The 27,379-nt window shown below is 49.6% G+C and overlaps 2 protein-coding genes and 1 non-coding gene across 3 annotated transcripts in view; all 3 read left to right on the top strand.

Moving 5' to 3' along the window:
• The window catches only part of Mtor (mechanistic target of rapamycin kinase), a 111,393-nt gene extending 108,905 nt beyond the window's left edge, over nucleotides 1-2,488 (top strand). The window contains exons 57-58 of the mRNA XM_021160177.3: nucleotides 1,006-1,111; nucleotides 1,650-2,488. Coding sequence (XP_021015836.1) covers nucleotides 1,006-1,111; nucleotides 1,650-1,665 — 122 coding nt within the window. The 3' untranslated portion in view covers nucleotides 1,666-2,488. The remainder of the gene's footprint in view (nucleotides 1-1,005; nucleotides 1,112-1,649) is intronic.
• LOC115030918 (U6 spliceosomal RNA) lies at nucleotides 385-496 on the top strand. The gene has a single exon (XR_003836518.1). It is a non-coding gene; the product is annotated as a U6 spliceosomal RNA (small nuclear RNA).
• An 889-nt stretch (nucleotides 2,489-3,377) lies between the features above and the next one.
• On the top strand, nucleotides 3,378-27,379 carry Exosc10 (exosome component 10). The gene is made up of 25 exons (XM_021160364.3): nucleotides 3,378-3,514; nucleotides 4,456-4,592; nucleotides 5,688-5,811; nucleotides 6,989-7,093; nucleotides 7,396-7,561; nucleotides 7,705-7,819; nucleotides 8,524-8,599; nucleotides 8,793-8,903; nucleotides 9,366-9,509; nucleotides 9,988-10,178; nucleotides 11,036-11,192; nucleotides 13,020-13,168; nucleotides 13,304-13,354; nucleotides 15,028-15,139; nucleotides 17,940-17,990; nucleotides 18,132-18,210; nucleotides 18,299-18,405; nucleotides 20,798-20,893; nucleotides 21,139-21,213; nucleotides 23,342-23,429; nucleotides 24,320-24,396; nucleotides 25,304-25,475; nucleotides 26,045-26,106; nucleotides 26,707-26,783; nucleotides 27,268-27,379. Exons 1-25 carry the CDS (start codon nucleotides 3,404-3,406, stop codon nucleotides 27,296-27,298), a joined length of 2,664 nt encoding a protein of 887 aa, XP_021016023.1. The 5' UTR covers nucleotides 3,378-3,403; the 3' UTR covers nucleotides 27,299-27,379.

The raw sequence follows: 27,379 nt of genomic DNA, 5'->3' as shown, positions 1-27,379 counted from the left end.
CCAGTAGTAGAACAAAGCAGCTGGCTGGGTCATAACAGTGAGTTCTAGGAATACTCAAAAATCATCAGATGGGCAGGCACAGCTGCCTCCTCAGGCCAGATGGTACTACATGAAATCTCTCTCAAGACCCACTCCCCCATCTCAGAGAAAAGAAAAAGAGGCGGGATGGGCCTGCAAAGGTGGCTCTGTGGTGAAAAGCAGGCGTTATCCTTGTGGTCCAGGTTTGGTTCCCAGCATCCATATATGGTTCATGCCTATCAGTAACTCCAATTCCAGGGCATCTGACTCCATGTTCTGACCTCCAAGAGCACAAACATGGTGCACATATGGGCAAAACACTGAGGCACATAAAATTTAAAAATCTCTAAAACATAAAACAAAACTGTTCTTGCTTCGGTAGCACATATACTAATGTTGGAATAATACAGAGAGGATTAGCAAGGCCCCTGAGCAAGAATGACATGCAGAGGACTCTGAGAGGGGGGACTAAATAAATCAAATAATTTAAAAAATAATCAAATAGAAATGCATAGTCATACTGTGCATTATCTTTAGTCAAAGTTTAGATATTTGGGAGTCTGGGCTATTGATTACCAACAGTAAATGAATTTGGCTTAAAAAAAAAGCATGGGTGGGGGAGCGTGTGTGGGACTTTTGGAATAGCATTGGAAATGTAAATGAAATAAATACCTAATTTTAAAAAAAAGATTAAAAAAAAAAGCATATTATCAAAGAAGCTCTATTGGCTAGTTAGGCTGCTGAGTCTGTGTGGGGACAAGATCTTAACTGTCCAGTAGAAACACTGATGAAAATGTGTGGGGTTCAAGCTAAATGACCTTGTTCACTCCTCAAATCTGATTTTGGAACAGCCCTATTAGCCACTTCTTTGAACTGGGTCTATATTAAGAGATCAGTGTGCCTGCAGATGACACAGAGGTGAATTTCTCACTGCAGACATGGGCTGTGTTGTTGCCAAGTGCAGATGACAGTCTTTCTGCTTCCTAGGTCGGGATTTCTCTCATGATGACACTTTGGATGTTCCAACCCAAGTGGAGCTGCTTATCAAGCAAGCAACATCTCATGAGAACCTCTGCCAGTGCTACATCGGCTGGTGAGTGAGCCTTGCAGAGAAGCCTCATTGGCCAGGCATGGTGGCACATGCCCTTACTCCCCAGCACTGGGGATGCAGAAGCAGGCAAAACTCTTTAAGTTTCAGTACAGCCAAGGCTATAGTGGTGAAACCATGTCTCAAAAATATCTGAGAATGCTCCTTGTCTAACGGGAAACTGAGAGCTGTGATCTGTATCTGGAAGTCACAGCTGCTTCGGAGCTACAGTTTAGAATGGGCAGGTGCATGACTTTCTGTGGTGGCTCTAGATTTTTGTTGTCACTCCAGAGATGTAGGGCAGCACAGGAAGAGTCAGAGCAATGACTAGAGAGAAAAAGTGAAGAAAAAGATTGGTAATCCTGTAATCGAGAGTCTGGGCAGGAATTTGAGAGAAGGAGCAGAGAAATCTCTGGGCGCTCAGGCCCGTTAGCCCTTGACTAGTGATATTGACTGAATCCCACGGGGCTCAGACCTGCTCTCTGTACTTGGGGAAAGCTTGGACGAGCTCTGACTGACCATTCCCTTTCTGTCACCTTCCTAGGTGTCCCTTCTGGTAACTGAGGCCTGGAAAACCACGTCGTCTCCTCCCAGGCTTTAGTACCTTGTCTGTGCTTCCAGTGGACTAAAACCATGGACAGACAGTTGGACTTGTTAAATATTTTGAAATGTATATGAAAAGAACTACTGTATATTCAAAGTTGGCTTCTGCCAACCTCCTAGCTGCTGTTGAAAAGACACTGTCAGAAACACAAGGCTTGATTCAGTTCCCAGGACAGTGAAACACAGTAATCCTTCAGAAGCCAGGCCTTGGAATTTTGGGAGAACAGAAGATGGGTAACTGAGAAATACGGGTTTTGACTTAACTTACAAGAAAACTCATCATAAACATTGCTGACAGAATAATCCAGTTGGTCCTCTCAACCAGGGGCTCCAACAGCAAGGACACAGAGGTCGGCACTCCACCATCCTGTTACCTCACCCGTCCCTGGATGCAGTGGCGACATTTGCAGGATGGGCCAACATGGCTAAGAGAGTCTGTCTTCCGCCTGACCCCATGATGCTGAAACTCACAAGACCTGCCCTTCCAGGAGGACATTTGTTCTGATGCCTGGCCACCGGGCATGAGCAGGTGTGCCAAGGATCTCCATGCGGGGCCACACTGGCCCTACTGTGTTCAGTGAGGGAGGGTATGCTGTATTTGCAGCAGGGACTCAGAACACAAATGCTGATCACAGAGGGACACACTAGAGCAGGTTGTGAGTTATAAGCAAAGAAAATATCCAACTAAATACACAAAGTATAAAGTAAAGCCACATCTAGACACCACGTTGTATCTGAGTAAATTTTGTGCCAATAAATGACATCAGAATTTTAAAAGCATGTATGTGTATGACTGGCTTTCTGTTCATCATTTTGTAAATTGTTATTGGGCTTTGGATTAAACTCAGTGGTGAGCCACTGACTAACAGGCACGGGAGCTGACACCATTACATTCCAGCACTAGACAGGCCAAGACAGAGACAGGCAAGCATGGGTCTCTTGAGTTTCAGGACTACACAGAAAACCCTGTCATAATAAACAAGAATATATACATACATACATACACATACGCGTGTCACTTTATCAGTATGGCACATGTATGTATGTGTATTGGTGCCCATGTCAACCAGATGAAGTCATCTGCTCCCTTGGAACTTGAGTTACAAGTGGTCATGAACCTCAAGCCTGGGTGCTGTGGTCCTCTTAAAAAAAACAGCGAGTGTTTTTCGAGACAGGGTTTCTCTGTGTAGCCCTGGCTGTCCTGGAACTCACTTTGTAGACCAGGCTGGCCTCGAACTCGGAAATCAGCCTGCCTCTGCCTCCCGTGCTGGGATTAAAGGCGTGCGCCACCACGCCCGGCTGACAGCGAGTGTTCTTAACTGCTTCAAAACCTCCCTCCCCTCCCTCGCCCAATGTTTTAAACAAATTGGAAAAATCCAATCCTAGCGTGGTTTTGCATGTCTTTAACCCCAGCACTTGAGTGGATGAGGCAGGCGGATCGGAGGTGAAGAGCTAGCTTTAAATGTGGTTTAGATTGTACCCTCCCTCCAGTTCTCACCCGAGGCCACAGGTTTGTTAGGATACAGCGTGAAATCAAAGAAAAGCCTAAATTTCCCCTTCGTTAAGGCAAGTCCCATAAAGCTAAACTACTTACTTGGTGAGGGGTGGGGGAGGGTTTAACCGCGCGCATGCGCGTTACGCCCGCCTCGGGCAGCCGGAACAATCTCGCGAGAAGAGCCGCCCTAGGACGGAAATATGGCGCCTCCCAGTCCCCGGGAGCATCAGTCCGCGCCGGCGACCAGTGCGACCAAGCCTGACGCGGAAATGGTACTGCCTGGCTTCCCCGATGCAGACAGCTTCGTAAAGGTGAGTTTGCGGGCCCTGGGGCACCCCAGGAGCCCCCTGTTCTGGCCGGAAACGGGTCTGGGGCTACGGGCTTCCGGCGGCCTGAGGGCGCGCACGGAGAGCGGGAGCGGAGGGCTCCGCGCTTCCGGTGTGAGCGCGTGTGGCTTCGCGTGTCGAGCCGTGTCCACGGCCTCGGAGGGGCGTCCTTGTCACTACCTCTCCCGAGGGGTCCGACAGCTGGGAGACGCTCCCTCCCATTGCTCACCCCGCTGCTGCACTGATGTCCGTTACCCCAATCTCTTGGGTTGACTGTCCCCCGTCACGGGTGACATCGAGCCTCTCCAAGTGTCAAAGGAGCTCTTGAGAAGGAGCATAGAATTTTTTTTTATTTATTTAAAGTCTTTGTTCACAAAATTCATAATGCTGTCATTAGGCCTTCACACCTCCCGACTGCCGGGGTCCCCCAACCGTAAGATCATTTTCATTGATGGCCTTGCTGCAGCAATCTATGTAGACATTAACTTCGAAGTAAATTTTGCGATCCTCTTGTTGGTTTAAAAAAATACATTATTTTCGTCGCTAATTCGTAACTGTAATTTTGCTACCGTTATGAATCATAATGTAAGCAGGCAGGGTATTGGTTGGTCTGTGACCCATTATTTATCAACGACAGCTGCTTCTGATTCTTTACCCTTAACTACCTCACAACAGTCTTATCGAAAGCACTGGATATAAAATGGCCATCTGAGTGGGGCGGGAGTGGTGCACACCTTTAATCCCAGCACCTGGGAGGCAGAGGCAGGCGGATCTCTGTGTCTGAGCCCATCCTAACCCAGGTCCTGTAAGAGAAGTGCTAAGCACTCTTTTAACACTGAGTCTCTCCAGCTCTTATGAGTTTTTTTATTTCTGCTGAATGGACAGGAATCCATGTCTAAAATGTGTCTTTTTCTCTGGATTTTCAGTTTGCACTTGGGTCCGTAGTGGCAGTTACCAAGGCATCCGGGGGCCTGCCACAGTTCGGTGACGAGTATGATTTTTACAGAAGTTTCCCTGCCTTCCAGGCATTCTGTGAGACACAAGGAGACAGGTTACTGCAGTGGTAAGTTTATTACATCGAGTGAAAGAAAGAGGGGCTGGAGAGATGGCTGAGCGGTTAAGAGCACTAACTATTCTTCCAAAGGTCCAGAGTTCAAATCCCAGCAACCACATGGTGGCTCACAACCATCTGTAGTGGGATCCGATGCCCTCTTCTGGTGCGTCTGAAGACAGCTACAGTGTACTCACATATAATAAATAAATAAATCTTTGAAAGAAAGAAAGAGAAAGAAAAGATTTTCCTGAGGGTCACATACCTCAGCGGTTGGGAAGTAATGAGAATGGTTGGGTTTCTGGGTCTGAATTCCAGTACCAACCAACCACCACCAAAAAAAGAAAAAAAGCACTACTAAATGCCAGTAACCAGGAGGAACATACGATAATCACATGGCCTCTGGTTGTTAAGAGAGCATGCTGGTTCACTACGGAGCCCGGGCTAGCCTGGAACTTGCTATGTAGACCAAGCTGGCCTTGAAAATCTTAAACATCAACCTTTCTCTACCTCTTGAGTGCTAAAATAGATATGTGCGCCATTACAGCCAGCATGATCTATGATTGTTAAAAATAAATTAGGGGCCAGCAAGATGACTCAGTAGCTAAAAGTCACCTAATTCCAAGCCTGACAGCCTGAATTGAACCTCTGAGACTCAGGATGGAGTGAGCAAGCTTCTGCAAGTTGTCCTCTGACCTTTACACATGGGCCGGGGAACTCACATCTTTAATCCCAGCACTAGGGAGGCAGAGGCGAGTAGGTCTCTGAGTTAAGGCCAGCGTGGTCTATAGAGTTAGTAGAGTTAGTTGTTGGGGGAAATTACCTTAAAGTTATTATTTTATTGAGAATAGGTCTAACTCACTAAATTGCACAGGTTGGCTTGGAACTCACTGGGCCCAAGCCTTCCGTGAAGCCAGTATCACAAGCCTACACCACCAGGCCTGGGTTTGGGTCTTATGTCTGAAACATTGCTGTGAAGATATACATTTTATTAGTTTCATGCAGACTGCTGGGAAGCCTGTGATCCGAGCCCTCTGTGGTATTCCCCAGCCTGTGGATTGGTGGAATAAAGCAGACATGCTGACCTGGGTTTTCCTCTCTTCTTAGCATGAGTCGGGTAATGCAGTACCATGGGTGTCGCAGCAACATCAAAGACCGAAGTAAAGTGACAGAGCTGGAGGACAAGTTCGATTTACTAGTCGATACCAATGACGTGATATTGGAGAGAGTGGTGAGTGCCTCCTGTCCACATAAGTAAACTCAGACAGAAAGCTCAGATATCAAAATGCAAGGAGAAACCCCAGCGTTACGGAAAATGGATTAAGGGTAGCCCGGCCTAGCAGCCATACCAATGTCTCAGCACTAGAGAAGCAAAGGCAGGTGGACCTCTGTGAGTTCCAGACCAGCCTGCTCTACACAGTAAGACCTCTCTGATAGGGAGATGGGTGGGTGGGTGGGTGGGTGGGTGGATAGATAGACATTTTCATTACATGGATGGGCACGTGCTCCTGAGTGCCAGTGTCAGTGGAGACCTGCGATCTTGGAGCTGGAGTTACAGGCAGTTGTGACCCACCTAACATGGGTGCTGGGGTAGAGTACCAGTCCTCTGCAAGAGCCATACGTGCTCTCTCCAGCCCCCATCCATGCTTTGCAAAAACAGTTACATTTTTTAGCTCTGAAAAATGGCTCACAGCCAGGCGTGGTGGCGCACGCCTTTAATCCCAGCACTTGGGAGGCAAAGGCAGGCGAATTTCTGAGTTCGAGGCCAGCCTGGTCTACATAGTGATTTCCAGGACAGCCAGTGCTACACAGAGAAACCCTGTTTCGAAAAACCAAAAAAAAAAAAAGAAAGAAAGAAAGAAAGAAAAGTGGCTTACAAGTTAAGAGCACTTTCTGCTCTTCTAGAGGACCCAGGTTCAATTCCCAGCACCCACGTGGCAGCTCACAACATCCTCACACAGACATACATGCAAGCAAAATACCAATACATATAGAATAAGATAAATAAATCATTTATAAAAATTTAAAATTTTAATTGGCAAGTTGAAATTCTGAATACTTGCAATATATAAATAAATATTTTATTATATTTATCTAATTTTAATTTATTCATTTTTATTTTATGTGCATTGGCGTTTTCCGTGTGTGTATGTGTGTGTGTGTATGTCTGTCTCCCAGAACTGGAGTTACAGACAGTTGTGAGCTGCTATGTGGGTGCTAGGAATTGAACTCAGGTCATCTGGAAGAAAAGCCAGCGAGTGCTCTGAACCCCTGAGGCATCTCTCCAACCCTTACCTACTCTTTCATAAATGTATAAACCACGTATTTCTGTGACTACGTTTCTTGAGAATGTCAGGTAATTAAGTCTGTATAAGTGAGAACCTAACCCAGTGCCTGTGTCCACCTAGGGTATGTTACTGGATGAAGCCTCTGGTGTGAACAAGCATCAGCAGCCTGTCCTTCCTGCAGGGCTGCAGGTCCCCAAAACAATAGTATCCAGCTGGAACCGGAAGGTGAGCCCCCGCTCTGCAGGGTAGTGAGAGTCTCTAACATGGCTTTTACCAGAATGCCGCATTTTACTTTGCATGGCTGTCGTTACTTGCTGCAAGTAGCTGACCGCTCCCCACTTCCACGTGGTCTCACAGCACACCCAGCCCACCCACCCCTTCTCCATGCGGCACTTGAACCCACACATGCAATAACATTCCAAATGTGTGGTCCTGAGATGTTCTTGTCTCCAGAAGACAAGCTGGAATTTCTTTTCCTACTTCATCCAGTGGCTTTGTCCCAGTTGATTCATGTGTATTGACTGCAGGCAGGAGAGTATGGCAAAAAGGCAAAATCGGAGACTTTCCGACTGCTGCATGCAAAAAACATCGTCCGACCTCAGCTCAGGTTTCGAGAGAAGATCGACAATTCTAACACACCATTTCTCCCGAAAATCTTTGTCAAACCCAATGCCCGGAAGCCACTCCCTCTGGGTAAGTGGTGCCTTTGAAGTGCTTGAGAATTCAACTTCGCTTCTGCTTCTGTCCTCGGAGGGGCCTGCCACCACCTCCTCTCCCAAAGCTGAGAAGTGTGTTCCTCATGTGTGACACTGTCTCCATGTGTGCCTGGTCTCCAGCTCTCTCAAAAGAAAGGCGGGAACGCCCGCAGGACCGTCCGGAGGACCTGGATGTCCCCCCAGCCCTGGCAGATTTCATTCATCAGCAGCGAACCCAGCAGGTGGAGCAGGACATGTAAGTGCATGGGCGTGGTCTTTCCATAGCTGACCCTTCCTACCATTTTTAAAAAGATTGATTGTGCATGCATATTTCGTGCACACACCCCACGTACACAAGTGCGTGTGGAGGACAGAAGAGAATGTCAGGTGATTGTGAGCTGTCTGACATGGGTGCTGAGAGCTGATTTTAGTCGTCTGCAGAGCAGTATGTACTCCTAGCGCTGAGCCGTCTCAGGCCTGCATTCTGCATGTCACCCTTACATAGGGGTCGTCCCACTTTGGGTATATGTACTGCCCGGGGAAGCATTGGCCTCTGTATTTATTCTATTGAGGTAAAGGGTCATTTGTTTAGCCCAGCCTGGCCTTTAACACACTGTTAAGGTGAGATACTTTCACAGTGTAATCTCTCCTCATTTTTTGTTGTTGGGGGTAGGCGGTAGTAAGACATGGTCTTGTATATCTCAGGCTGGCCTCAAACTTACTGTGTCACCAAGGATGACCCTGAAGTTAGGATCCTCCAGCCTCCACCTCCCAGATGCTAAGATTAGAGCTACCCGCCCTCCTGCCCAGGTTTGTCTGGTACTGAGGCCGGGACCCAGGGACAGTCACTAGAGCAGGCAAGCTCCAGCCCGCTCATTTGTTGACACACATTGTACCTGAGTGGCTGCACTCCTTCTGAACCATGGCGTTATTGTAAAGGGTTGCATTGTGTTCACTCAGGTTTGCACACCCTTACCAGTATGAACTGGATCACTTTACTCCACCTCAGTCGGTGCTGCAGAGGCCGAAGCCCCAGGTTAGTGCCCACACTCGTTTTCAAAGCCGGCTTCCGGGAGCCTGGGAAGAGCATAGCCCTGGTGTGGCACATTCTGCTGTCCTGCAGTAGCGTTAGGAGGCTGCAGGGTGGGGTCGTCTCGTGCACTTGGGGTTGCCCTGCACCTTCGCAGGGGTTGTCTTTACTACCATGCTTTCTGTGTCCCTTGGTCCAGTTGTACCGAGCTGTGGGAGAGACTCCCTGCCACTTTGTGTCATCCCTGGATGAGCTGGTGGAGCTCAACGAGAAGCTCCTGGGCTGCCAGGAGTTTGCCGTGGACTTAGAGGTACCTCAAGTCACCTGTGGTGAGATCTTCATTGTTTTAGGAGTTAGCTACTTGGGAGTCTAAAGTTAGCACTAATTTTAATGTCTTTTGGTTCTTATATGTGGGGGCCTGAGACAAGTATTGCTCTTTAGGCCAGACTGACTTTAAACTGACGGTAGGCCAGGCTGGCCTCAAACCCATCTTCCTGCCCTAATTTTTTTTTTCTTCACAATCAGTTGTGTAACTAGTGTAGCTAGCCTTTAAGAACTGGTAGGAGGGGCTGGTGAGATGGCTCAGTGGGTAAGAGCACCCTACTGCTCTTCCGAAGGTCTGGAGTTCAAAAGAGTTTAAAAAAAAAAAAAGAACTGGTAGGAGAAGTTGTGTAGCTCTGTGAAGTATTCCCAGAATAAGAACTGAAAGGTGAAGGAGCCCCTAGTAACCCTCTCCTCTCCCCTCCCCCGTCCCCTCTTGTGCATGGGTCAGCATCACTCGTACAGAAGCTTCCTAGGACTCACCTGCCTCATGCAGATCTCCACCCGGACAGAAGACTTCATTGTCGACACCCTCGAGCTTCGCAGTGACATGTACATTCTCAACGAGAGCCTCACGGACCCAGCCATCGTTAAGGTCAGCCCTTCTGCTTCCTGCCTGAGGTGGGATCACAGTGCTTTTCAGCCTAGAGCCAGCGCAGGGAGAAACCCTGTCATCTCCTACCCGGCCATTCAGCACGCCTGTCTGCTTAACTCTAGGTCCCCATGAGGACATTCACAGTGTAGCTTGCTGGCCAGAGATACAAGTCATGTCAGTGACTGTTTCAGGGACCCTAGTCAATTGCATTGTGGACACATGTGGAGCTATAGAGCTCCTTACCCATCTCAGGGCCTGAAAGCAGGGGCAGCCCTTACCAGTGCACAGTTACAGACAGGCTCAGAGCTTGGGGCCAGAGTAAAAGCAGCACCGTAAACTACATCCACCCTGGGCTGGGGGTGCCATCCAGCAGTAGCCTGCTTGCCTAGCATATGCCAGTGCCAGGGTCCAGTTCCTACCCCAAAGGCAGGGCTGATTGAGAAGGCAGATGGTTAGCCTGCTGCTGGTTTGTTTTCAGGTCTTCCATGGTGCCGACTCTGACATTGAGTGGCTGCAGAAAGACTTCGGACTCTATGTGGTGAACATGTTTGACACACACCAGGCAGCACGGCTTCTCAACCTGGCTCGGCACTCACTTGACCACCTGCTGAGACTCTACTGTGGTGTGGAATCAAACAAGCAATATCAGCTGGCAGACTGGAGGATACGGTCAGTTCAGTCTGCCAGTGGCTAAGATGTGTGGGTAGCAGGAGAAAAGTCTGTCAGCATGGAAGCCTTGTCCACTTTGGTCACTTTCAAGATAGCTTGTCTTTAGTTGCCATACCAGAATTTTGTTTATTTTTAGAGACAGGGTTTCTCTGTATAGTCCCGGGTGTCTTGGAACTCACACTGTAGACCAGGCTGGCCTCAAACTCACAAAGATCCACCTGCCTCTGCCTCCTAAGTGCTGGGATTAAATGGGTACTCTACCACCGCTAGACATCAGAATTTCTAAATATAAAAAGGAAAATGTAGCCAGGCAGTGGTGGCACACGCCTTTAATCCCAGTACTTGGGAGGCAGAGGCAGGCGGATTTCTGAGTCTGAGGTCAGGCTGGTCTACAGAGTGAGTTCCAGGACAGCCAGAGCTATACAGAGAAATTCTATCTCAAAAAACAAAAAAATAAAATAAAATAAAAATGAGAATGTATTTGAATGGTTGTTATATTCCCAGTATAAGATGGAAATTAGTAACATTTGAAAGCCACTTTATTCTTGAGCCCTTGCCTTCCTGGGACTGGGCCACGTGCACCAGGGCAGCGCCCTGCCATCCTTGCAGCACTCTCCGTGCTTGCCCCTATCTCGTAGCAGAGGTAAGAAAGCACAGAGAAGGTCAGAGCAGACAGATGGACCACCGTGTTAAATAATGGTTTGTCACAGGGAGAGGCAGGAACTGTCCATGTCCCGTTGGAAAGGAAAAAATCATTGGGATGAGAAAGGGGCCAAGACAGTTGTCACCTAGGACATACAGTTTGGATGGCTGTCCCTGGGACAGTTATTGAAACTGTGCCTCTCTTACAACCCTAGCCCTCTGCCAGAGGAAATGCTGAGCTACGCCCGGGGTGACACCCATTACCTGCTCTACATCTATGACCGAATGAGGCTGGAACTGTGGGAAAGAGGCAACCACCAACCTGTCCAGTTACAGGTGGTTTGGCAGCGGAGCAGGGACATCTGCCTCAAGGTACCGTGTCACCAGAACTGCAGAGACCCCTGACTCAGGCTGTTTCTGATTGAGTTGTGATTTGTTGAGTTAGCATTGAAAATAATGGCTCTTGGGGCTAGAGAGATGGCTCAGTAGTTAAGACCATTGTCTGCTCTTCCAGAGGATCAGGATTCAGTTCCCAGCACAGCACCCACATGGCAGCTCACAACTGGCTACAGCTCTAGTTCAGGGGATCCTACACCCTCACACAGACATAGATGCAACCAGAACACCAGTGCACATTCAAATCCCAGCACCAGCCGGGCATGGTGATGCACACCTTTAGTCCCAGCACTTGGGAGGCAGAGGCAGGCGGATTTCTGAGTTCGAGGTCAGCCTGGTCGACAGAGTGAGTTCCAGGACAGCCAGGGCTGCACAGAGAAGCCCTGTCTTGGGGAAAAAAGAAAGAAAAACCAGAGAGAAGCGGGGGCCAGGGGAGGGAATGAGTTATAGCTTTTATAGTAGCCTTTACACGTGCATACCATTACACTTTTTTTTTTAAGATTTTATTTTATATGTGATGAGTACACTGTAGGTGTCTTCAGACACACCAGAAGAGGGCATCAGATCTCACTAAAGATGGTTGTGAGCCACCATGTGGTTGCTGGGAATTGAACTCAGGACCTCTGGAAGAGCATCTGAGCCATCTCTGAGCCAGCCCTACACTTTCTTCTTTTTCTTCATCCTCTTCTCCTTACCCAAACACATAAAATTAATAAGTAATTTACAAGCTAGTTCATGTTGGTGAATGCCTTTAATACCAGCATTCAGAAGGCAGAGGCAAGTGGATCTCTTGAGTTTGAAGCCAGCCTTATTTACAGAGTAAGTTCCAGGACAGCCAGGGCTACACAGAAACCTGTCTAGAAAACAAAAAACAAAATAACAATAGATATTTAGATAGATAGATAGATAGATAGATAGATAGATAGATAATTTGTATTTTCCTGATAATAAAGAATGTTGAGCGATTTTTCAAATACAGCTTTTTCTGTTTCTTTGGAGAACCTTAATCAGTTCAGTGGCCCATTTCTTGAGTGAGTGATTTGGATTTTAGGTATTTGTTTGCAGTTCCTGTGGGATCATCCTATGCCGAAGCCGTGCTAACCTTGTGCTGTCACATTATCAGTGTGTGCGCTGCCACAGCAAGGAGCTGAGCTTTGCCTTCCCTTTGCTTTCCCTGCAGCACTGAGATTGGGTTCAGAACCTCACACCTGCTAAGCAAGCGCTCTCCCACCGAGCTCTCTGTCCAGCCTTGCTTTCAGGTTTGGCTTGGTTTGGTGTATTGGATTTTCAAGTCAGAGTTTCTTTGTGTAGCCTTTGTAGACCAGTCTGGCCTCAAACTCATAAAAATCCTCCTCCTGGGGGCTGGTGAGATGGCTCAGTGGGTAAGAGCACCCGACTGCTCTTCCGAAGGTCCAGAGTTCAAATCCCAGCAACCACATGGTGGCTCACAACCATCCGCAACGAGATCTGGCGCCCTCTTCTGGAATGTCTGAAGACAGCTACATTGTACTTACATATAATAAATAAATAAATCTTACAAAAAAAAAAAAAAAAAAAAAATCCTCCTCCTTCAGCCTCCCAAGAGCTGGGGTTTAGGGTCTTTAAGTTTTTTTAAACGAGGTCTCCCTCAGTAACCCAGAGTGGCCTCTGGCTTGTAGTCCTCCTATGTTAGTGAGCCTAAACTCATCTTTCTTTTACATCGCCGAGGATCACACTCAGGCCTTCCTGTATGCTAGGCAGTCGTTCGGCCCCTGAGCCTTTCCCTGCTGCTCATGGATCTTGAATGTTGTTAACATTTTGCAGAAATTTGTCAAGCCTATCTTTACGGACGAGTCCTACCTGGAGCTCTATCGAAAGCAAAAGAAGCACCTGAACTCGCAGCAGCTGACCGCCTTCCAGCTGCTGTTTGCTTGGAGGGATAAGACAGCTCGCAGGGAGGATGAGAGCTACGGGTAAGAACAGGGCGCTGGCAATGCCTATGCGGCCAGCGGCCGAGACTGAAGGCTGCCTGCTGTCTCCTGCGCTCCAGGGTTTAGTGAACCTTGCTAGCTGTACTTAACTTGATCCCATTTTGTGTTTTGTTGCAGATATGTTCTACCAAATCACATGATGCTAAAGATAGCTGAGGAACTGCCTAAGTAAGTCTCAGAGCCTGAGTGACATGCTCTCTCTGCTCAGTCGCTCTCAGTCCTTCACAGCCGGGCACTCTCATTGCGGCTGCCCAAGGCTGTACTCAGAGAGGTTAGTACTCCAAGCTTGGAAAGTGGCAAGGCCTAGGGAGCCACAGTCCTTGTCTGAGGGCTCCTGGATAAGAACTAAAACTTGTGAATTGGCCTCTGCATGGCTAGTCCTGAGCCTGCTGCAGTCCCTTAGGGAGAGCCGTCCCACAGTCTTTCTGAGTCTTTCTCCAAATTAAAGCCTCATAGTTTGTTGTTTTTTTGTTTTGTTTTTTTAACAGACTTAATTCATTTCTTTTTCTTGTGTAAAAACCCTTATGTGGTAGTCACAGCTGGAGCTTAGGTCCTCTTAACAGAGACTCTGGTGTGTGTTTTCACAAGATGATCAGTGAACTCCTGATAAGGAGACTTGGTGAACACAGACTCTTTCCAGAGGTCGGGGGGTCAGGCAGCTGTAGCTTTTGGAGATGGCATCAAAGATGGCCTTGGCAAAGTTGCCCAGGATGGCAGTGCAACCTCTGGCTGGAGTGTAGCAATCGTCTATATTGGCCATCATCAGGAGCTTCTTGGGCACAGGAGCAGAGACAATGCCAGTATCTTTAGGTGGACAGGGATGAGATGCAACAGCACAGAGCCACAGCGGCCTGTCTGTCACCTTGCATGGAGCAGTATGAGGCTTTCCAGTCTTGTTCCCCCAGTAGCCTCTCCCTCTGCACAGGGACAGTGGAAAGCTTGGCCATGATGTTGGCCCCTCCCATGGCAGTGGCAACCTTCTTAGAGCACTTAACACCAAGACCATTCCGTGACCATTGTAGTCCCCAATAGTGACAAAGGCCTTGAACCTGTCCACTGGCCAGCCTAAGTCTGCTCTGCACTGGCAGAATCTTCAGAACCTCATCCTTTAGACCTGCACCCAGGGGGAAAAGCCAGTAGTCTCAGCTTCTGTGATGGGCCAGGAGAACAGGTAGATCCCCAAGGACTGGATCTTCATGTCCTTAACTAGGAGGCTCAGCTTGGTGACAGGATCCACACCTTGTCTTTGGCTTTATCTCCATAAGCCTGCATCCTTGACCTTGACCACAGCCACAGCCTCCTCAGCAGCCCCTGGGCCGGATGCTGCACTGGCATCATCTGCCATTGGTGTCTTTCTGAAGCCTCATGACTTACAAGCATTTTGTTGTATTAATTGGAGCATAAACAGGATTAAGAAATTGGAAATCATCTTTCCTTGAGGCTCTCAGAATTTATAAGACAACCAGAGGAACGGGCTCCAGCGTTGGTGCAGGAAAGACCCTGTGTCCAGGTGTCAGGCCTGGCTCGTTTATGTAATCTGTTGCTCCTCTATGGCCTTCGCTTGGGAGGGGCAGGAGGCTGTGGGGAGAGCTCGTCACTCCACGACCAGGCTGGCCTGCAACTCACTATGGAGCAGAACTTCTGACCCACCTGCTTCTGTTTCTCAAGTGCTGGGGTTAGGCCTGCACCAGGATGCATGTTGTGCTGAGCATGGAAATCAAGGCTGCTGAGCGGACAGAGCACTCTGCTCAGTAAGCCGCAGCCCAGCTGCCCGGTCGCGCTGTCAGGAAGTGTTGAAGGCTTCTCTCCAAGACGAGCTGAGACTTTGGCCTTGTTTTCAGGGAGCCTCAAGGCATCATAGCTTGCTGTAACCCAGTGCCACCTCTTGTCCGGCAGCAGATCAATGAGATGCATCTCCTAATCCAGCAGGCTCGAGAGATGCCCCTGCTCAAGGTACGCCGTGTCTTACTCAGCACACCCATTCTCCACACCTTCCTCCTGTGGCCCTGGAAAGCAAGCCCTGAGCTGCTCTCCTGCTCTCAGTCATCCTGAGGAGTGATGGTGGCTTGGAAAGCTGTGGGGTGTGTCGGGTTAGATTTAGCTGCTTTTATGTTCGCTGGTTTGGAGTTTGGGGTTTTTAAGGTATGGTTTTATTTTGTAATACTGGGGTTCAACCCCGGGGCCTACTCAGGCTACACAGGTGGTCCTCTGCTGAGCTATTGCTCTAGCCTACACGGCTTTAATTCAGTTTTTCTGTAGTCTGTGTGCATGAAGTCGTGCAGTACAGCACATGTGTCTGGATCAGAATACATACTGCAGTTCTTTCCTTCCACTGTATGAGTCCTGGTTCTCGTGCATGGCGGTCAGAGCCCTCTCACCAGCAACTGCGCTTTTGTTTTTTGTTTTTTGTTTTTTTTTTTTTTGGTTTTTCGAGACAGGGTTTCTCTGTGTAGCCCAGCTGTCCTGGAACTGGCTGGCCTCGAACTCAGAGATCCGCCTGTCTCTGCCTCCCAAGTGCTGGGATTAAAGGCGTGCGCCACCACGCCCGGCGTGCTTTTGTTTCTAATGACAGTCATAAATTAAGCCTTATCATTTATGGCCTTTTTCATAATTTGATAGCAAATAACTAGGTCCTTTACTGATTGTAATAAAGCAGTTAATCTGGTAGAGTGAGTTGGAGTAGGGGTCCTTGGCGTAGAGAGCTGGCAGTAGAAACCCAAACCTGAAGCCATCACACCGTGTGTGTGCATGGTTGGACCAGTGTGGGAAGGGTTGTAGGGAAGCACCAGAGAGGCTCACAGCACTCAGCAGAGATGTCACAGTGCTGCCACTTATGGCTGAGCCTAGGGACTGTGGAGGAGCTGTCCCCATGGCCAGCAGTTAGCTACTCAGAGTGGGAGTTGGGTCCAGGACAGAGAGCTGCAGTCAGAGCCTCACTAAGAGGGAAGGAGGGGATCATGGGTCGACTGGGAATCCAGGAAAGTGAGGGAAAGACTAAAGTTTGGATAATCAGAGGTGGAAGTTAGACCTCTCTCAGAACATAGACCCACAGCTGCAAACACGTGTAATCCCAGCACTTGGATACAGAACAGGAGGAGCAGGGGTTCACAGTTATCCTCAGCTATCTACTGAGTTTAAGGCTAGCCTGAGTGAGTTTCATGAGACCCTGTCTCCAAAAAAAAAAAAGACCTACCAAGATGGTATAGGCGCTCGCAAGCAACCCGACGGTCTGAGTCCATCCCCGGGTCCCTATGGTTGAAGGAAAGAATCAGAAAGAATCAATACCTTAGGTTATCCTCAGTGTGCCATGCTGAATGGATGAACAAATATAGAGAAAGAAGAAATACAGACACAGGTCTTTGTGGGAATGGCTGTGCTCGATGTAATAAAACTAGTTAAGATTCAGCTTAAGCCAGGCGTTGGTGGCACACGCCTTTAATTCCAGCACTCGGGAGGCAAAGGCAGGCGGATTTCTGAGTTCGAGGCCAGCCTGGTCTACAAAGTGAGTTCCAGGACAGCCAGAGCTATACAGAGAAACCCTGTCTCAAAAAACAAAAAAAAAAAAAAAAGATTCAGCTTAAGTGGTTTCTTTTAGGGGTCTTGCTTTAATTCTTTCCCTTTTTTTTTTTTTTAAGATTTATTTATTATATATAAGTACACTGTAGCTGTCTTCAGACACACCAGAAGAGGGCATCAGATCTCATTACAGTTGGTTGTGAGCCACCATGTGGTTGCTGGGAATTGAACTCGGGACTTCTGGAAGAGTAGCCAGTGCTCTTAACCACTGAGCCACCTCTCCAGCCCCCTCCCCCGCTTTTCCTTTTTGAGATAGGGTTTTACCATACAGGGTTTCCCTAGGCTAGCCTTGAGTTCAGCTGTGTAATAACCCTGTAGCCCGGGCAGGCCCTGAACTTTCAGTCCAGTCCCACCTCTCCACCCCCAACCCCCAGCTTTCCAAGTAGCTAGAATTACAGCCTTGCACCACCATATCCACCTTCCTTTGGACTACTTTGAGTGTGTTGACTTGGTGGTGATATATATATGCAATCAGTTGTTTATTCTCTTGAAAGATTGTTGACCCACAAAACTCAATGAAAGAAGAGGGTGTGTTTGCAGCTGTTGTGTTAAGATGTCCATCTGGGGCTAAGGAGGTCAGAAGGAGGGTGCTGCCTCTCCTGTGTGAGGCCATGGGCACCTGCACCAGCACATATACATACTACGTGTACATGTGCCTGTTCTTATGCATGATCTCACACACAAACGCACAAAGCCCCTCTTAGTTTTCCAGTTTGTATAAGTAGAAAGCATGCCGGCTACCAGAGAAGGCTGCTCCAGGCTGGCTGGAAGCGTTGCATCCTCCCACCTCCTGACAGGAAGGAAGCACTGGCCTTTGACGTGGCAGGCCTTAGGGTGAGAGGTGGAAGGATAGCTGTGGGCTCTTGGGAGACAGATCACAGACAGTACAGCCTGCTGAGTGAGCATGTGGCAGTGGCTGTGCTCAACTGTCCCCAGTTTCTTCTTTCCCCCTTTGTTCCTTCTTTGGTTTGTGTTTGTGTATATGTGCGCGTGTTTGTTTGAACCAGAATGGCCTTGAGCTTGCGATCCTCCTGCTTCTGCCTCTGCAGTGCTAGAATTGCAGGTCTGTGCAATCACACCGGGGGGGGGGGGGTGTCAGACCCAGGCCCACCAGCATGCTTGCAGACACTCTGCCAGCAAAGCTACATTCCTGGCCCTACTCTTCTTTCCTTTTCAGTCTGAAACTGCAGCTGGAGTGCGGAAGAGCGGACCACTGCCTATCGCCGAGGTACAGTGTCACGGCTGCTGTGTCACCTATGGGAGGGGTGGAGATCACAGCCCCTGACAGGTCAGTGCTGTCCAACTGGCCAAGAGCTCCTGGCTTGCTTATTAGTTTTACATGTGGTCTGCTGGTTTCTCTTTGATGCAGAGATTGGAGAATGATCTCTTTGGACCCCATGACTGTTCCCACGCCCCTCCAGATAACTACCAGATCACCTCAACTGATGGTAAGATGGAAACCCTCTGGACTCCCAGACAGATGGAGCCAGTTTGCTGGACGAAGCCCACGGGTCTTGTTTACCTCTGTGTCTCTAGGGACCGTGCCACTTCAGAAGCAGCCGAGCCTCTTCACTGAGGGCAAAGAAGAGACCTCTGTGGATGCCAGATGCCTCCTTGCCACAGCCGTCATCACTCTGTTCAGTGTGAGTAACAAGGAAGTCCCCACGGCGGTTCAGGCTTCCTCATGCTGTGTGGTCTTATCACACGGGCTGTCTGCCTGGAGTTTGCATGCACGTTTGTGAACAGTGCCAAAGGTAAAGCTAGAGAGGTGGACAGGGAGCTTTCTACAGGGCGGGGGGGGAGGGGGTGTCTCATGAGCACTGTTGGTGAAGAAACCTTAGAGTATGGGCAGAAGCGGTGACTTAGAGGCTGAGAACACTGGCTGCTCTTATAGGGGATCTGGATTCAATTCCAGGTACCCACATGATGGCTTACAGCTGTCTGTAGTTCCAGTTCACATGTATACACCCGGACAAAGTACTCATGCACATAACATATCTATCTCTTTCTAAGAAAAGAAAAGCTGGACGGTGATGGCACATGCCTTTAGTCCCAGCACTCAGGAGGCAGAGGCAAGTGGGTCTCTGAGTTCAAGGCCAGCCTGGTCTACAGACTGAGTTTTAGGACATCGTGGGGGGGGGGGGGGGCAGACAGACTGACTGACCAACTGACCTTAGAGGGAAAAGTGCCTAAGGAGAAGGACACTGGGTTGACATGACAAGACAAGAGTAGATCCAGCCATGGCAGAGGACCAGATGCTGCTTGGCCAGCAAGGCTCTGCAGAGCATTCCTCCGAGTTTGTGGCGTGTGCCTTCCTGAACACCTGTCATCCTCTGGACGTGCTTTTAGGAAAACACGTTGCACACTGTAACTCACTAGAAGAAATGTCATCAGCCAGTGTAGGCTCTAGGGAGTAGCAGGTCTCTGCTCCCTGACCCTGGGAGAGGGTATCCATTCTGGAGACCCTGGGTGGCTTGCTCGGACTGAGTTGTGTTCCTAGGACCTGGCTGTGATGTAGCTTGCTTGTTTCTGCCTGTATTGGCACCTCTAGGTTCCCTGCAAAGGGAAGGCCTAAAGGCCTGGAGAGATGGCTCTGTGGATAAAGTACTTGCCATGCAAATGTGAGGGCTACAGCTTGGATTCCAGAAACCACTAAAAAGCCTGACATTATAACACATCTCTGTGATCCCATTGTACCTATGGTAAGATGGGAGAGGTCTCCTGTCCAACTAGCCTGGCATACATGGTGATGAGCACACATCAAAGGTTGTCCTTTGACCTCTATGTACACACACATGCACGCATACACATTTTTAAAAGTCCTGATTGAGGCAAGGTAGTGCATGCCCACCACTCGAGGGGTGCAGACAGGAATGTCTCTTGAGTTTGAGGCCAGTGAGTTACACTCTACACAGTGAGTAACAGAACAAACAGGGTTACACAGACAAAGCCTGTCACAGTAGAAGTATTTTGGACAGGGTTTTAGGGTGGTGGTTGGCCTTGGCTGGCAGAGCTGTCATGGGCACTCAGCAGCTTGGTCTGCTCTGTAGAACTTCCTTTTTCTCCTTAGGGTCTCATCCTGCTGCCCAGTCTAACCTCAGACTTCGTCTCTCAGGTGCTGCTCTTGCAGGACTCTGTTCATTCCCAGGACCCCAATGGCAGCTCACAGTGATGTATGGCTCCAGTTCCAGGGGGTCCAGCACCTCTTGACCTCCATAGGCTGTCATCAGCTACACATGTGCACATACATACATACATACATACAAACAAACAAATGGAACACTCATGCACATAAAATTTCTTTTAAAAATCAACCAGCAGTGGTGATGCACGCCTTTAAACCCAGCACTCAGGAAGCAGAGGCAGGTGGATCTCTTAAGTTCGAGGCCAGCCTGGTCTACAGAGTGAATTCTAGGACAGCCAGGGCTACACAGAGAAACACTACTCTGAAAAAACACAAACAAACAGATGGTTTGGATTTCTCCCGCCTTGGCTTTCCAGTGCATGTATTGTAAAGGTGTGCCCCATTCCACGCTAGTCTTCCTGAACTTGAGGCTGCACTGTCTCTGCTGTGTTAGAAGCAAACATAACTTCAAGGGACAGGTGGATGTTATGAATCCAGTTGGAAGCAATGTTTGATGGCATGTTTTTACTGGTTCCTTGTCAAGATCTATAATATTACAGTTCACATTTATCAGTTATGGCCTCGGGCTGTCTGGCCAGGTTGAGCTCTGTTTAAATCCCTGTGCTTTTCCTCGAGCAGAACGGTAGGTAGTGGCCAGACCACAGCCCCGCGCAGGTTGTGAGATAGTAAAAACGCATCAGTTCCCGAGCTGGCTGTGGTGGCTCACTCACCTTTAATCCCGGAAGCAGATAAATACCTGGTTTTAAGGCCAGCCTGGTCTTTGTAGCCCAAAAAAAATGAAGAATTCATCACCTGAGGAAATAAATCACCCCTGTTGCTGACCCAGGAAAGCATCCTGGTGCAGAAGCGTGCTCATGGTCGGAAGTGATGGGTTTGGTCTGTCCCTGCAGGAACCTAACACTGAAGAAGGTGGAAAGACTCCATTGACGGTGGCACAGAAAAAAGCCCAGAACATAATGCAGTCCTTTGAAAACCCATTTCGGATGGTGAGTAGCGCAGATGCGCCCAGCCGACAGGAGCTGCGGGGAGTTCTGCAGCCACGAGTCCTTTCACCCGGGAGGAAAGCAGGACTGTGGAGGGGGAGCCCAGGTGCACCGGCGTATCAGTCATCCAAGGTGTCCAGGTCGGGACTCTTGAGCTGAGGCCTTGTGGGACCACACTGGCAGTAGCAGTGCCTCTGACAGGCAAGGTGCCTGCCCTGGCATTTGCAGTGACCCTTTCCCTTCTGCAGTTCCTGCCTTCTCTGGAACACAAGGCCCACATCTCTCAAGCAGCAAAGTTTGATCCTTCTTCGAAAATCTATGAAGTAAGTAGCGTTCTAGGGGCTTCTGACCTGAGTGAGAGCTGGGTTCTCCTCTTGGGCAGGCTTCAGATCCTCGTTAGGCTGCTGAAAACAGAACAGAGGCCCTTTGCGTCTAAGACAAACTGTAGCCCGGTCCTTGGAAGCCTTTGGGAGTCTACAACAAAGGGCTTGGGGCTGGGAATGGAGCTCAGTTAGTAGCGTGCTTGCCTGGCTCGCGTGGAGCCCTGGTTTGGTCCCCAGCACAACGTAAAGCTGGCGTGGAGATGCACACCTGTGAGCTCAGCACTTGGGAGGAGACAGCAGAGGACCCGAAGCTCAAAGGCGTCTTCAGCCACACAGTGTATTCTAGATAACGGGGGGTCTAAGAGGCCCTGCCTTTTAAAAAAAAGAGAAAAAGCAGCAGCCTGCTCTGCTCTGCTTCACACGAGTATCAAAATAGGATAGTGTTTGTCTAATGTATGATAGGCCGGGTTCAAATCCAGAACTGGAAAGGAAAAAACATTGTTTTGTGTTTTTCTAATGGAGTAATTTATATGTAATAAAGTACATAAATAATATAGTTTATAACATTTGTATATGTGTATATTGCTTCAAGGCTCTTAGAGGGAGCAGCCTGAGTCTGAGGAGACTGCCTGGCATTGTGGTCAAGAGCACCCCTCACACAGGGCCCTGTAGAAAGGATATGCTCTGATGACAGCCATCAGCACAGTCCTGTCACTAGACAGCACCCTCTCTGGCCTGGGTCCTGTGCTGAGGGGATTAACCTGCTGCTCTTAGGAGGAGTCCCAGGGCCATCGAGGTGGCTCATGGGTAAGGGGTCCTACCACCATGTCTGAAAAGCTGAACTGGATCCCAAGACCCTCTGTGGTGGAAGGAGAGACGTGACTCCAAGTTGTGTTCTAACCTTCACACATGCACGGTGGCATGTGTATACACAAACACACACACAATGAGTGAATAAAATTTCATGTAAACAGGTAGCTGGGTATGACGGTGCACACCTTTTGGGGGGGGGGGGGTTGGAGACAGGGTTTCTCTGTATAGCCCTGGCTGTCCTGGAACTCACTTTGTAGACCAGGCTGGCCTCGAACTCAGAAATCTGCCTGCCTCTGCCTCCCAAGTGCTGGGATTAAAGGTGTGCGCTACCACGCCCGTCCTGCACACCTTTAACCCTACACATGGGATGCAGAGGCAGGCAGTTCTCTGACTATATACCAAGTTGTAGGGGAGCCAGTGCTACATGGTGAGGTCCTGCCTAAAAAAAAGTAGGAAAAACATTAAAAGTAAAACTGAAGAAGTGAGACGTCCTGGACTTGGGACTTAACTAACTGGTAGTGTGCTCACTTAGCAAGTACAGGGCTCTGGGTTCGAACCCAAATGGAAGGAATAACAAGCTAGGCATGGTAACACATCTTTACTCCTAGCATTTCAGAGAATTGGAGATCTGAGTTCAAGATCAGACTGATCCACATAGGTTCCAGACTCAACCAGGTTTACAGAGTAAGACCTTGTCTCCAAAGCAGGGGTGGGGGCACTAGCAATAGGAAATGTATGGTGTGTAGCTATAAACCCACTCCTGGGGCAGTAGGAGCAAGAGAATGAGTTTCAGGTCATCGTTGGCTGCATAGAATCTTGGAAAAAACACTGACTCAAAAGCCAAAATGAAGAGGAAGCAACGTGGGCTTCCTCTCCTGCCCCGCCTGTGGTACACCCTCCCCAGTCCATCCCTTGTGTTCATTTTGGATCACCAAGATGTGGCTCTTGGACCACATCTGTAAGTGGGACAGGAGGTAAAACGTAGGCCTAAGGAGACACCTTGAGCCCCACTTTGTCTACTGACTGGGCCACGGGCCAGTGACCGAGGTTCCCTGGCCTAGAGGCTGACTGGGCTGGTGGCTGGGGTTCATGTGTGTTTGGCCCTGCTTAGAAAGGGATCTTGTAAGCGAAGCCAGCAAAAGATGATGCTTTTAGATTTAGGGTGTATTGGCTTAGAATATGTGTCCTTAGTAGGTTAGCATGCCCTCCATTGCCTCAGAAGCAAGTAGGCACTCCCAAGTTTAGGCAGCCCTTTTTTTTTTTTTTTTTTTTTTTGGTTTTGTTTTGTTTTGGTCATTGTCTGTTTTTGTTATAGATCAGCAACCGCTGGAAGCTGGCCAGCCAGGTCCAGGTCCAGAAAGAACCTAAAGAAGCAACCAAGAAGAAGGTAGCTGAGCAAACAGGTAGCGTTCACGATCTTGTAAATGCAGGGTCTCTGAAGGGACAGCCCCAGCACATCAGTCAGATGGAGGATGTTGAATGATGGGTGTCTAGTAGGGAGCCCAGCCCTCGCTGACGGACAGGGCAATGAGCAAAACAGGCCCAGCCCCAACCTGGCAGACTTGAACTTGTGCTGGACATGGTGCACACTCACTGCCTGTGTGCTCTGCCCCTGTAACACAGCACTTCTGCGTGTGGAGAAAGAAGAGCTCTGGACGATGGAGAGAAAAGGCAGGCTAGGTCACCTGAACTGAAGAGGCTGGGACAGATCCAGGGGGAGAGTGCACTGAAGCAGAGTCCAGGGTCCCATGTAGTGACTGGCTGGCACTCACGCCCAAAGAAGGGCAAGGCAGGATTGTCCAGAGTGCCTGGGGAAGAGAGGCAGACAAGCAATCGGGGCCTCTCTGAGGACTGGCTGGTCTTTAGAGTAACTTGGCAGGGCTCTGAGCAGAGGGGATCCAAGTGACAAAGTCAAAATAGGACAGAGAGCCTGAGCCCAGCAGCTCAGCTGACATGACTGGTCTGCTGTCATGTCAGACCCTAGACTCACCCTGTCTCAGAGCCAGCACTTGGTGCTAAGTCGCATGAAGCATGGGAAAGGAAGGTGTGGGGCGGCAGAGGGTCTGTCCTGAACATCTAGGAAGATGGGGTAGGAGGCCTGATTCCTGGACGTCGACAGCGGGAGTGTCAGAAAAGCCACTGGCCATTTGGCCTGGCCTCCTGAGAGGCACAGGCAGGCAAGGCTATTGGTTAGAATCTGTAGGGGACAGGTGGGGAAGGGGCAGCAGTGCCGGCCCTCGTGCCCAGGTTGGGTGGACAGTGGCAGGAGTCTACAAATGGTTCTCTCTCACAGCTGCCCAGGAGGAGGCAAAGGAAAAGGCTGCAGCCGGTGTGCTGGAACAGGCTATCCCTGTGCGGCAGCAGGCCGCGGTACGTGCTCCCCTTCCCCTTTCTAGAAACACACCCCTGGTCATGTACAGGGTTTCCCTGGACCACTGTCAGGGGGCTCACTCTGCACCACAGCTGGACTGGGTTTGTCAGTTGGCACCCACCTCTCTTCTCCTCTAACTAGGTGATGTTAGAGTTTTCTTAGGATCTGTGTCTCTGGTAAACCCTCTTAGCACTGGGCCGTGGTCTGTCAGAGGACAAAGCACAGGGACGCTGCTGTGTCCCATTCTGCCCTAGAGAAGTCTTTGTTCTGTTTTGATGGTGGTAGAGGAGGCGGTACTTTTGTTTTCTGAGACAGGATTTTCTGTGTAGTTCTGGCTGTACTGGAATTCATCTGTAGGCCAGGCTGGCCTCAAACTCAGAGATGCACCTGTCTCTGCCTCCCTTATGCTATAATTAAAGGTGTGTGACACCAAAGCCCTGCCCCTGCCCACCCTGATCCCTTTGTTCTTATTACACCCAACGCATTCTAAAATTCCCTTCTTAATCTTTGTCTTAAGTGGCCTGAGAATATTATCAGTCAGGAATCTTCTCCTGTGATTGCCCCTGAATTCCAGCCTCAGCTCCCAATCTTGCTGTTTGAAGCAGCTTGAGTAGCCCCAGCTAAAACAGGTTGAACATCCCTGTCTGATACCTGAAATCCAAAATGCCTACCTACTGTCCACAACTTTCTGAGGGCTGACCCAACATCACAGGTGGAAATTCCATGCTGCACAAAATGACTTCAAGCTGCATGGGGTGACCTGCAGGATGTGTGTGAAAGCTCTGAGTAAAATGCAAGTGACTCTCACAGTTACACTCGGGCCTGTCGCAAACAAGTACCGCAGTGTTATAGTGGGACATCACTGCACACTCCTGTGACTCCCTCCCTGCATGTTCTCACCTGCAGCTAGAAAATGCTACTAAGAAGAGAGAACGAACCACCAGTGACCTGAGGACTATAGAGCAAAAACAGGAGAAGAAACGACTAAAAAGCTCCAAGAAAGCCAAGGACCCTGATCCCCCAGGGAAAGACTTCAGTCCCTATGACTACAGCCAGTCAGACTTCGGGGCCTTTGCTGGTAAGGACAGGGAGGACACCAAGGAGACCCATGATAGGTTGAGAAGGGAGGAGCTGCAGAGTGCAGGGTGAGTCCTGTCCAATACATGGGACAAGCAGTGGCAGGGACTGAGCCCCCTGCTCTCGTCGATGCAGAGTCTCAGTAGTCATTGTCCCTGCTCAGCAGGATGGCCTCTATTGTGGCCCATGGTTAAGTTTGCCTCCCACATCCACAGGGTCAAGACTAGGTTGAAGGCATGGCTCACAAAGTGACCTCTATGTCCCTTAAGCTAGAGGTCCCTGTGAGGGTTTGCATGTGGCACTCCTCACTCCAGCAGCTGGTAGAGCTTGGGCAGGTGAAAAGGCGACACGCGGATGTCAGCTCACTTTGTCACCAGTGGCATGAGGTGTTTTTGATGCAGAAGTGTCAACCTGCTTCTGCCAGCCTGGGAACAAGCCTGTGCACAGCATAGTCTCAGACTGCTGGGGCACAGGAGAGGTGGCAGGCCGAGCGAGGCTGGTGCTTCCTGAAGCCCAGACCCCTGGCCTGTCAGCCTGTTTGCTCATTGTCGTGATCACTCTTACTTTCAGGGGACAGTAAATCCAAGCCTTCCTCCCAGTTCGACCCCAATAAGCTGGCACCTTCCGGCAAGGTAAGGCTGCAGAGGGCGCCCACACCGCTCTAGTGACCACCTGGGGCTTAGCACCTTTTTCCCACCTCATTCCTTCTCGAGCACAGACACTGCTGCCAATTGTTCCCACAGCAAGTTTTACGAATTTACTAATGTATGAGAGTGCGAAAAGCCAGAGAACAGTATGGGCTTTCTGGCCTCCCACCACGGGCTCAGGGACCCAACACAGGTCACTGCGCTTGTCTACTGAGCCATCCTGCTGGCCCCTGTGTCCGCAATTTAAGAACAGGCAGTGAACAATATAGTACAGGCATAGCCCAGGCTGACGTAGAACTCCGTCCTCTTGCTTCCACCATTTAAGTGCAGAGGTTACAGGTGTGTGCCGCTATGCCTGGCCTGGCCTGGCCTTGAACAAGGTGTCTTCCAGTCAGCCTGGGCCTGAAGTGCTGCCCTACGCAGTGAAGGGGCTACGTGTATACAGTCCTTGGCTGCTCAGGACTGTGCAGAGCCCCTCCTGTTCCTATCACAGCCTGTCGGGCACACAAGCTGGGGTGACAACTGTTCTCCTCGGGGCTGGTAGTTGACGTTGGCCTCAGCCAACTCATAACTCTTCTCTTTCAGAAACGTGTTGGAGCCAAAAAATTTAAACAGTCGGTGGGAAACAAAAGCATGTCATTTGCTGTTGGAAAGTCGGACAGGTAGGTGGCCTGGCCAGGCAGGCAGAAAGCCAACCACTGTACTTGGGAACCTCAGCAGGATGCAGCTTCAGGGGCTGCCCTGGACAGAGGCAAGACCTCTCAGTCACTCAGAAAGCAGGAACACACATCACCTGCTCACCGACCATGTCCTGCACCCCACGCCTCAAATCCTACCCTCCTCCTTTTCCTTACACTGTAGTTCACTGGAATTTTCCCCACACCAACTTGGTTCTTGGGATGAGAGAAACCAGCAGGTGGGTCATCACTGGCCGGTGTTTTCATAGCATGACCTGCTCATGCTGGAGCAGAACCTGTCAGGATCCCACACACGAAGCAGGACAGGCCTGCTGTTGTACCCACACACAGCTCAGTGCCCAAGCATAGCGCCCCCCTATCCCCACCCCGACCCCCTTTGCTATGTGTTTGAGGTTTGCACAGCTCCTGAACCTGAAGTGGTAACTCTGGTTTTCATCATTATCTGCAGAGGCTTCCGCCACAACTGGCCAAAGAGATAGTGCTGGAGGGACTCCTGGGGCTGCCGACAGCGCTGCTTTGTACACACCCATTTTAAAACCATTAAAATGTATTCCTACCAG

The sequence above is a fragment of the Mus caroli genome, unplaced genomic scaffold (assembly GCF_978045245.1).
Source record: "Mus caroli unplaced genomic scaffold, Mus_caroli_1 scaffold_6, whole genome shotgun sequence".
In the NCBI taxonomy this organism is placed as follows: domain Eukaryota; kingdom Metazoa; phylum Chordata; class Mammalia; order Rodentia; family Muridae; genus Mus; species Mus caroli.
This window is presented reverse-complemented; position numbering and strand designations above follow the sequence as displayed.

What these genes read in the sequence shown, in the direction of transcription:
- Exosc10 (XM_021160364.3), top strand. Translation starts at nt 3,404, where the DNA reads ATGGCGCCTCCCAGTCCCCGGGAGCATCAGTCCGCGCCGGCGACCAGT. An exon ending in CGGACCCAGCCATCGTTAAG is followed by an intron (nt 9,510 to 9,987) that starts GTCAGCCCTTCT and finishes GTTTGTTTTCAG; the next exon opens with GTCTTCCATGGTGCCGACTC. An exon ending in GAAGGTAGCTGAGCAAACAG is followed by an intron (nt 23,430 to 24,319) that starts GTAGCGTTCACG and finishes TCTCTCTCACAG; the next exon opens with CTGCCCAGGAGGAGGCAAAG.